General features: G+C 46.3%; 1 protein-coding gene across 2 annotated transcripts in view; it reads left to right on the top strand.

Moving 5' to 3' along the window:
* Positions 1-4492: 4492 nt before the first annotated feature.
* The window catches only part of Mamdc2 (MAM domain containing 2), a 152504-nt gene continuing 146769 nt past the window's right edge, over positions 4493-10227 (top strand). For both annotated transcript variants that reach the window (XM_048332783.1, XM_048332791.1), the window contains exons 1-2: positions 4493-4593; positions 4903-5016. In XM_048332783.1, the coding sequence (XP_048188740.1) occupies positions 4560-4593; positions 4903-5016 (148 nt within the window). In that variant the 5' untranslated portion in view covers positions 4493-4559. The remainder of the gene's footprint in view (positions 4594-4902; positions 5017-10227) is intronic.

The following is a 10227-nucleotide window of genomic DNA, read 5'->3' as shown; positions in this document are numbered from 1 at the left end:
GAATAAGAGAGCACAATTCAACTCATAATTGAACTGTCAAGGGGAGAAGACATTCTTGTTTACAATAAGGGCTAGCTTGGACAAACCCACCAGGAGTGGAAAGGACACAGCAGGTGAAGGGTGTGTGGTCAGTGTGGGCAAGGATGGCAGTGGATATAGAAAGTGGGTTGAACATGAGGCAGGGAGGTATCTTGAAACAAAGTGCTTGGCATGAGTACCCTCACTGAGAATTCTACTTTAGGTTACCATACTAGCCTCAGTTCTGCTAGAGGGTAGAGGGAAGGGTGGAGCACCTGAGAATGGGACATTTTAAGGGTTTCTCCAGCCATTTGGTGTCAGACAACCAGAGCTCTTTGGTAATATGTGGAGTAGAGTTCATATCCTGGCTCTGGAGCCTTGGACAACACAGCTTAGCTCTGACCTCTATTTTCTGCCTTCATGATTTGACCATGAAATTGCCTGGCTCATCACAAACACTATAGAACACACAAGTATCATCACCATGATTGACCCATCAGCCCTGGGAACTTTGATTTTCAGAAAGAAAATGAGATTCAAAAGGGTTGCATTTAAGCTGTAGAGAAAGACATCTGACCAGAAGCTGGGATTAGGCGTAAGCTAGTGAAGAAAAGATGAGTGATGGCATAAAGCATCTATTTAAGGATTGATTTCCTCTTACAGGCCACTCTGAACCAAATACTTAGGGCTTCAGGTCATGAGAGTGTGGCAATTTGGACACCCGGGCTATATATTTTGTAATAAAAGGAGATTTGTAAGAACGGACTGGCCTTGAGCCTCAGTTCCTCGTGGTAATGATTCAGATCTGGAGCATGCATACACTTGTTGGGGCGGGGTGGGGGGTGAGAGGCAGATGGTGCTGGGCAGTAACCAAGGGACATCTCTGGCCCGGGGGCAGAGCCCTTCTACCGGAACGCAGCAAAGGTTACTGGCAGGACAAACAGGAGGCTGGAATTGTTTTACCAGCTTGGTTTCAACCTGATAGCATATGATGTGAATGGGGACCTGTTGAGTGTTAGGCATTGAGAGTGAGAAACAGTGTGAAAACAAGCCAGAGCCATGCACTAAGTGTGGGTAGTACAGCCAATTTGATCTTTTCTTTTAGATGCTTGCAAAGTTTATGGACTTTAAATGCATTTAAATGGCTAGTGAAGGATGGACTGTGTGGCTCAGGTGGTAAAAGATGTGTAGCATTCACGAGGCCCTGGGTTCAATCCTCAGTACCACAAGAAGTCAATTGTCAAATCATTTTTATGAAGATTATGGGAAAACTTGAAACTGTGAAATAATAATTGATCCAAGTAAATATATCATTTCTTATAAGTCAGTGTACATATTTAATGTGACTCCAATATATCAATTTCAAAAAAAAATTGAGTATAGAGACAGAGGTGATCCCAATGTGTGTGTATATGTGTGTGCATGTGTGTGTGTGTGTGTGTGAGAGAGAGAGAGAGAGAGAGAGGTGAGAAAGAACAAAGAGAAAAATGCAAAAATCCAAAGACAATGTCTTGGCAAGAGCAGAAAAGACTCATGTATAAAGGGTACAAATGACCTATAGTTCTAGTTGCTCAGGAAGCTGAGATCTAGATGATCAGGGTTCAAAATGAGTCCAGACAGGAATGAACCAGCAAAAAGCAGGACTGGTAGAAGGACAAGTGGTAGAGCACCGGTTGTGAGCTGGTAAGCATAGTGAGAGTACCAAGTTTAAGCCCTGGTACAGGCATACAAAAAAGAAAGAAGAAGACAAAGAAAAAAAGGCACACACACACATATATATCTTTGTATATAGACATTTATACATTTACACATATGTACATAGACACACATAAATATATTCATACATATGCATATACATGTATATGATTCAATTTCTATATCAAAAGGGCTTCCCTGATTACTGTGTTAAGAATGGAGTGGGTTCTGGGCATCTACCCAAAACATCACAAGCTAGGACACCATAAAGACGCTTACACATCCATGTTCACTGCTGCATTTTTCACAATAGCCAAGTTATGGGAATAGCCCAGAAGCCCTACAATAGATGAGTGGATTAAAAAAAATGGTACTTATACCCAATGGAATTTTACACAGTAACTAGAAAGAATAATGTTATGTCATCTGTGAGGAAATGTTTGCACCTACAACAAATCATGTTATGTGAGGTGAGCCAAGCTCAGAGACACAAATGGCACATGTTTTCTCTCATATGTGAAAGCTAGATCTAAAATATACTAGGACATGATTAATTAAACATGACTCTAGACATTCACGTACAATGAGACCAAAGGAGGATATTCTTAGGGGAGGATCACATAGGCACAATAGCTATTACATTTGATCATATAAAATAATATCAAAATGAACTCCAGGAAATGGAAACGAGGTCTTTTTTCTTTGTTGCTATTTTCATTTTGTATTCTTTGTTTGTCTGTCTTTGGCAGGACAAGAGGGGTACAGAAATGAGGGAAAAGGGGTAAAAAATGCAGCAGTGATACTCATTGGACACTATGTTGAAAATGAACTATACAACATGTGGATGAAGACAAGAGGAAAAAACTAGAAGACAGCAAAAAGAAATGTGCTCTTTCCCTGACTTACACAACTATAATCCCTCTGTAAATCACCTTTATAATAACACTAAGAAAGTAAACAAAAATGGAGTGGGTGGGTGAGGCAGAAGTCCATAGTATGTAGCCAACAATAACTGCAGCGCAGAAAATTCAGGGAATAACTAGCTGTGTGTTTAACCTGAACTGACAGGATTTAGCATTGTCTTGAGAGAAAGAGAGGCATTAAAGATGAGTCTTAATCATTCTATTAACTGAGATGGGGTGGAGGAAGGTGGCTGGTTTGGGGAGGAATATGAAACATTTGTGCTGGGACTTGTTAAGTATGATACAGCTCTGAAGCACACAAATGAAAACATGGAGGTACAATGAGATAGAAGCGTCTGGAGTTGGTGAGCAATCCAGACTGGATTTGGGAGTCATCAACCTATAATTGAGTTTAAAACCAGAGACTGACTGAAATCACTAGAGGAATGGGCAAATAGGATAGGAGATGGAGATGAATACTTTGCAGACACTCTAGTGCTAAGAGGTTGGAGGGGGGGGAGAGAGAGAGGGCGAGAGAGGGGAGAGAGAGAAAGAGAGAGAAGAGAGAGAGAGAGAGAGAGAGAGAGAGAGAGAGAGAGAGAGAGAGAGAGAGAGAGAGAGATAGAAAGGCACTGCCCCTGAACACAAAGAAAACCAGGACTCTGGAAACCAGGGCAGACATGGAGGCGAGTTTTTGATGGCTAACCAGGAGTTTGTTAGGCCCGCGGTCCTCAGGATATGGTTCTGGATCACCAGAAGAGGCAGAACTAGGAAACTGGTTAGGATTATACAAAACCATGGGCCATAATCCAAATGGGCAATATTAGGAACTATCCCTCAAATTCCAGAGCCACTACCTTAAAAACAAAAAAGCCTGCCAAAAATATGAAGATGAATGAGAAAGGTGCAAGGGAAGGGGAAAGGAAAAGGGAAGAACAAGGAAGAGGAAAAAGAGAATAAGAGGAAGAAGGAAAATGAGGAGGAAGAGAAAGAGGAAGGAGAGGAGGACTACCCACTCTTCTGGAAGACAATACTGTTGGAGACGATCGATGGAAGTGCACAAAAGCACAAAGTGTACTTAACAGATTTTTTGGGAAGTCACTCTTCGCTTCACACCGCCAACCCCATCCTCCACCTCCCAGTCTAGAACCTTCTACTGACCAATCTAATCTGTTCTGGCTTTGGGGAAAAGAGGTATATGCCCTATCCCATTTCACGGGGTGGAGGGAATATAAACGCTAGGCATTCCAAGCTATTCCATGCTTGCGTGCGTGCGTGTGGGGGAGGGGGCGGCGTATTCTAGGGTTGGCAATACTGGACACTAAAAGGTCTCAGCTATGAAAACATATTCCATTCCCGCCGTTTCCTTGGTCTGGCCTTAGAGAATTCCATCCTCTCCCATTCCCACTCCGGCGAGAAGAGGTTAATACCCAGGCCAGCCCTGCGGGACTGGCATGCCAGCTGCGGGAGGCTGTCCCCAGAATAAGCGGATTCCCACCGCAGATGGGCGGGGCAGGCGTTTTTTGGTCCCCGTCCAGCAGAGGGACTCCTGGTAGGCCAGCCCCTTCCAAGTGTCTGCAAACCTTCTCTCATCCCAAGCTTTAAAATCCTGGAAGAAGGCGCTGCGTGCCGACCTCTCTGCCCCCGTGGTGGCTGGCCTTGCTAAAGTGTGCAGTTGTCTCCTCCCTGCCCAGCCCCGCCATCGCCCGGGGCCAGCTGGGCCGCGGTCTGCCGGGTGGCTGCAGCCCAGTGCGGCGCGCTTGGCTCCCGGGGACCCGCGTCACCACAGCGCGCGCTCCTCCGCAAAGTTGGGCAGCTGTGCTTGAGCGCACTTTACCTGCGCGCGGCTCACTCCGGCCCAGTGCCAGCATCTTGCTCTCCTTCCCTTGAAGCAGCGACTCCCAGCCTGCCCCCCCGCCTGGTCCCCCACCCTGAAGCGCGATCATGTTGCTAAGGAGCTTCCTGTTGATGGTTCAAGGTAAGGCAGAGATCTGGGGAGCCCCCCCCCGGGGGGGGCCGCCCTCGAGACTCACACCTATAACTGCTGAAGAGTGCCCGCTGAGCTGTCCCCCCGGATTCCCCACTAGAAGGGGCCAGCCTGGGGACATGCAGTGGAAGCCCCGGGAGTTTGTTGTTTGGGGGTGGGGGGAGAGAGGGCAGTAGTGCATTCCTCTCCAGCCCCTTTCCACACTCCTGCCCCCCACTTTTACCAGGTAGTCACCCCTCCCCGGGGTGGTGTGAAAGCTGCAGGGCTGGAACCGAACTGAAAGTCTCTTTGTGCCTGCAGCCCTGCAGCTTTCCAGTGCCCTGGACCTGCCAGCCGGGTCGTGCGCCTTTGAAGAGGGCACTTGTGGTTTTGACTCAATGATGGAATTTCTGCCATGGATTTTAAACGAGGAAGGTAAGAGAGCTTTGCGGGGAGGGGCCTAAGATGAACTTTCTTCTTCCTTGGCTGGTTTATTTTTTTTTTTTCCTCTCCCCTTTCCATGTGGGAAATGTTATCTTGGAGCTGATTTCCTTCAGGAGGAAAAGTGTGAGTCATGGATCCTCCTTCAAACTTTCAGCTATGAGGCCAGTGATGGCCAAGGAAGAGGGGGAGAGGGGTACTTCGGGTACCTGGCCGCAGGTAGCAGCCCACGCATGTGCATGTGAGCCCAGCACTTCCTCAGGGAAGGGAGATTGTTACCAGCTGAGTGCTTCCTGCAGACCATCATCAGCCTTGCTGCTGATCAGTCAGCTCGCACATCAAGTGTGACCTGGCAACACTTAGTGTGATTATTTCTCAGCCAGCTTGGCAGAAATATGCTTCTGTGAAAGGACTTCAGGGGGTGAGACCTCCCCCCCACACACACCTCTTGTGCCTCCCTTCCTCCTCCATGGTGGCTTTCTTGCTTGGTTTGATACTCATCATTCTGTATTTAATCCAGCACTGGAACAAAGAGGAAGTTCCACTGCCAAAGACTGAAGTCACTAGGCAGAAGGCATTGGCCACTGTCTTAGTGTTTCACACCTTTTGAGTGGTGGTAGGAAACTTTAAATTGAATATTCAGATGTAACTCCTTTTTTGTTGTTGTTATTGTTTTTAAATTGGAATAACTATTAGTCCTCCGGTTTTCAGCTGCTAACACTGGTGGTCCTTCATCCTTCCCTCACTGTCTCTATTGCTTCCCCATTTTGAAGCTTGATAGCCAGAACCATTTAGACAAGAAAGTCTCTTTCTAGAAGACATGAGTACTATAAAAGAAGCCATCCAGTCTCCATCCCTATGCATTTATCCCCAGACCCCGAACCATCCAGCATGGATCCCAGAGCCTGGTTAGAACAAACTGTTACTACAGCACATTCCTTTCAGGCTCCTTTGGGGATCTTTGTATGAGCTTCTCTGAGCTTCACTGACAGGTAGGTTAGCATTGCAGGAGGCTGTCTTCAAATATTTAAATGACTGCTCTGTGTCACGTGGTGGCAAAGTCTGAGCTGTCTAATTAGAGAAAGACACAGGAAAGAACTGATTCAGTTGGAACCTGTATTTTTCTGTAATGCTGACCAGGTATCTGGCAAAAAGCAATTCTTGGTTTGCTATAAGGGTATTCCTACCTTGTTCATTGCATTAGGAAAAATTCTTTAATGACAGCACATTACCTCTTTACCTGCTATCATTGAGGGAAAGCTGTGTGTGTGTGTGAGAGAGAGAGAGAGAGAGAGAGAACAAGAGAGAGAGAGGAGAGGCAGAGACAGACAGAGTGAGAGAGACACACACCCACAGAGAGAGAGAGAGAGAAAGAGAGAGAGAGAGAGAGCGTGCCTATAATATGGCTTGAACTCAGGGCCTGGGCACTCTCCCTTAGCTTTTTCACTCAAAGCTGACATTCTACCACTTGAGTCAAGGCTCTACTGCTGGATTTTTGTTGGCTACTTGAAGATAGGAGTCTCATGGACTTTTCTGTTCAATCTGGCTTCGGACCTTGATCCCTAGATCTCAGTCTCCTGAGTAGCTGGGATTATAGCTGTGAGCCACCAAACCCAGTTTGAGTGACAGCATTTTTGAGACATGGTTCTATGTCTTAGGAATTTGGCTTTGGAGTATTTTTCTCTAGAGTAAGGCTTCTGGAACTTTTGCTGCCTCAGAGTAGACTGGGGCTTGTTGTGTAATCACAGCTTGCTGCTCCTCCCTGAGATTCAGTGTGTCTGGGATAAGGTAGTGCCGGCAATTTTTTTCAAAAGTTCCCTGTTGCTGGGGCTGCTGCTGGTGGCCTTGGGACTACACTTGGGGAGCCCTAGATATCCCCAATATGTACACACACACACACACACACACACACACACACACACTCCTCAGTGATGTTGATCCTGAGTAGGGGCAGGACTGAGGGAGGTAGAGAAACCACTTGCATAAGCCTGGGAGCAAAAATGCTCCTTGAATCTTGAGCAAGGTCTCTTGCTTGCTTTGTTTTGGTGGAGCCCTGAAGAAAAAAAAGCAACAAAACAAAGCAATGAACATCATTCCTAAACCAGGAACCTGAGGCCCTGACCCCTTTCTCCAGCCTCAGGCTGCCACCAGTCCTGGTCTGAGCAGGCCACAGGATGCGGAGCACAGGGCCTCCTGAGCCTGCAGGAAGTGCTACGCTGAGCTGGCACCCCTGCCCTGCATGGCAGTTAAACCGTCTCCTTCAGGGAAAACAGGAAGGTGCTTATAGGAAAAGGTGATGACACTTTAATACTATAAAGCAGGCACTGTGACTTGCCTGCTGCTTTCTTTTTACTAGCCATTGCTTTCTGGCTCATACCTGGGACAACTGGCTTGGCTGGAGGAAGCTCATTCGTCCTCCTCTGCCCTCTCCAGGACAGAGCAGGCGGGTTCAACTTGTGGTTGCAGACCTAAGTTTCAAAGGCCAGAACTTGGACACTGCGGATTTGAAGGGGTGTGTGTAGGGGGTGGGGGTGTGAAATACATGAGTGCCAGTTGCTGTGGTTGCCTGTTCAGAAGCCATCACTAAGAATTTCCTGTATAAACCCAATTCTAGGTTGGTGAATGAAAGATAATTAAAAAAGTGTTCCAGGATGAAATTTGGCAAAGCTGTCCCCAAGGTTCTCTGTAAATTTACTTCATCTTGCTGCAGAAACCTTTCAAAACAGGTTCCACACACCTCTTGGCTGCTGGCTGGCTCCATAGAAAGTTGTGAGTTTCAGAAACTGTAACCCACAAATCCTTGGGACACAAATGGCACTGTTGTTATGTTGATGGTCAGTGGTTTATTTCACAGTGGGTAAGTCAGAAGCAAATCTGTACATTAGAATTTCATCACACAAGGTGAGACCTAGAGATCCCTGAAGCATTACCCTTGTCTCAAAAGATCTCTTATGCTGTCTGAAATTGTGTGAGGCCTATCTGGTCCCTTTTGCTTCATCTCTAAGCATCTCTGATTACAACTCCAATGTCCCCTAGTCCTATTTTGAAATATGCTTTATCTCCACAGGGCATACGATTTTGATGGAGCAGTGTGATGGACTGGTGCCCAATGGAGGGTACTCCCCCAGGGAATTGTGGCAGCAGAATGATCAGACACTGCCCCCCCCCTCCTCCAGCCCTGTCTCACTTCTGATTTTTCCTTCTAGTGGTTGCTATGTTTTCTTGAGTATTGTCTCTGCTTTTTATAGATTTTTGTGAAAAAAATTCTAACTTGACAAGAGAAATGAGATCATGTCAGACTTAAACTGGAACTTGTTTCTAAATCCTAGGTTTAACTTCAATTGAAGAAATAGGTATTTGGGACCGACCTTCCTTCCTTCCCCTTCCTTCCTTCCTTCCTTCCTTCCTTCCTTCCTTCCTTCCTTCCTTCCTTCCTTCCTTTCTTCCTTCCTTCCTTCCTCTCTTTGTTTTTTGGTAAAACTAGATTTGAACTTAGGGCCTTATGATAGTTAGGCAGGCACTTTACTACTTGTTCCATGGCCCCAGCCCTTTAGTTACTTTTTGCTACAGAATTTTTTTGGATATATCTTACACTTTTACTAGAGGCCAGCCTTTGACTTAGATTCCCCCAATCTATGCTTTCCTTGTAGCTGGGTTTACAGATGTGAGCCACCATGCTTAGCTTGTTTCATGAGATGGGGTTTGTTAGCTTTTTGCCTGGGCTGGCCCTAAACCATGAACCTCCTGGTCTCTGCCTCCTGTGTAGCTGAGATGTGTATTGCCATGTCTGGCCTTGAAGCCTTCTTTATTTACTTGTCTTTAATTTAAAAAAGTCTTTATTAAAAAATCTTTATTCAATCTTACCTTGACAGATAGTGGGCCTCTGTAAGCTGTGGTTCTGAACTAAAATGGAAACATCATGAAACTCTGACCGAGGTATCTTAGAGACTGTACATACAGTTGGCTCTATAATTGAAATTAGTGATTGAGTGCCTTTAGGTTTCACCCACATTTTCAGACATTGTGGCTTCATATCTGGAATTTTAACTCTGCAAGGAAGCCATTGGAGTAACTGAGGAAAGGAGAGACATCAAGAAGAGAAAGGAGGAGGAGGAGGAGGAGGAGGAGGGAGGGAGGGAGGAAAAGGAGGAGGGAGGAAGGGAGGGGGAGGAGAAGGAGGTGGAGGAAGACGGAGGAAGGAGGAGGAGGGAGAAGAAGGAGAAGGAGGGGGAGGAGGAGAAGGGGGAGGGGGAGAGGGAGGGGAGAAAGGGAAGGAGGAGGAGAAAGGGGAGGAAGAGAAAACAGGCCCAGGTATTTCTACTTAATAAGAAGTCTTGACCACACAAACACCTTGGAAGGAAGGTATATGTGGAAATGTTGGGTTAAGAGGAAGGAAAAAGAAATTAAAGACACCTGTAAGGAGGATCTGCTTTATTTCTCCACTATACAGGGCAAGGATGGAGAAACAGGAGAGACAGAATAGTCCAGATGGGTGTGTACCTGGGAGCAGGTGATAAGTAATACTGGAGGCGGGAAGGTGACCAGGGGTCTAGCATAAAATAACCTATGCTAGGGTAGGGGCCATCTTGGAGTATAGAGGGTCGCGTTGTAGGTACATGTGTATGTGTCTTTCTTATAACTTCTTTCTTCACCCATTTTTATTCCTGCTCCATAGGGAGGCTTCCAGTTCCTTGGCTGTGTGAGTTTCAGTTCTGCACAGAATCATGTGCCAGTTATTATTAACAGTGAGAAATTTGGCCTAGTATCTTTTGAGGCCTAGCTGGAAGCTGAAGTTTGGGCAAGGTCCTCTAAGAGGAAGGTCAGTTCTTTCCTCCCTGCGTATGAGCTCTTGTCCTGATGCTACCAAGTCCCTGTCCCCAGGATTGCATTACCTTTGCTCATTGTCTTTTGAGAGCTCCCCAAGCAGAAGCATACCCCCATTGTATAGGAGTTAGAAGCCAGCCCTAGTCTGGAACATTCCTTGAATGCCTGCTGGACCAGAAAATAGACCAGACTCTCTCGGCAGTATCACATGGCTCCTATGTTAATGTGAGTCTGCACTGCATCATACCTAACCACAGCACAGGGGCTACCTTGGCTCTTCCTAGGAGCCTTAGTCCTGGAGATGAACCTTAGAGGATGTCCAGTGCAAGTTCCTCATTTCACTTTGGGGCCCACTGAGGCACTGCCACTCATGGTCATGGG

The sequence above is a fragment of the Perognathus longimembris genome, chromosome 1 (genome assembly GCF_023159225.1).
Source record: "Perognathus longimembris pacificus isolate PPM17 chromosome 1, ASM2315922v1, whole genome shotgun sequence".
Lineage (NCBI taxonomy): Eukaryota > Metazoa > Chordata > Mammalia > Rodentia > Heteromyidae > Perognathus > Perognathus longimembris.
The sequence above is the reverse complement of the archived record's forward strand: the minus strand, read 5'-3'. Positions and strand labels throughout refer to the sequence as shown.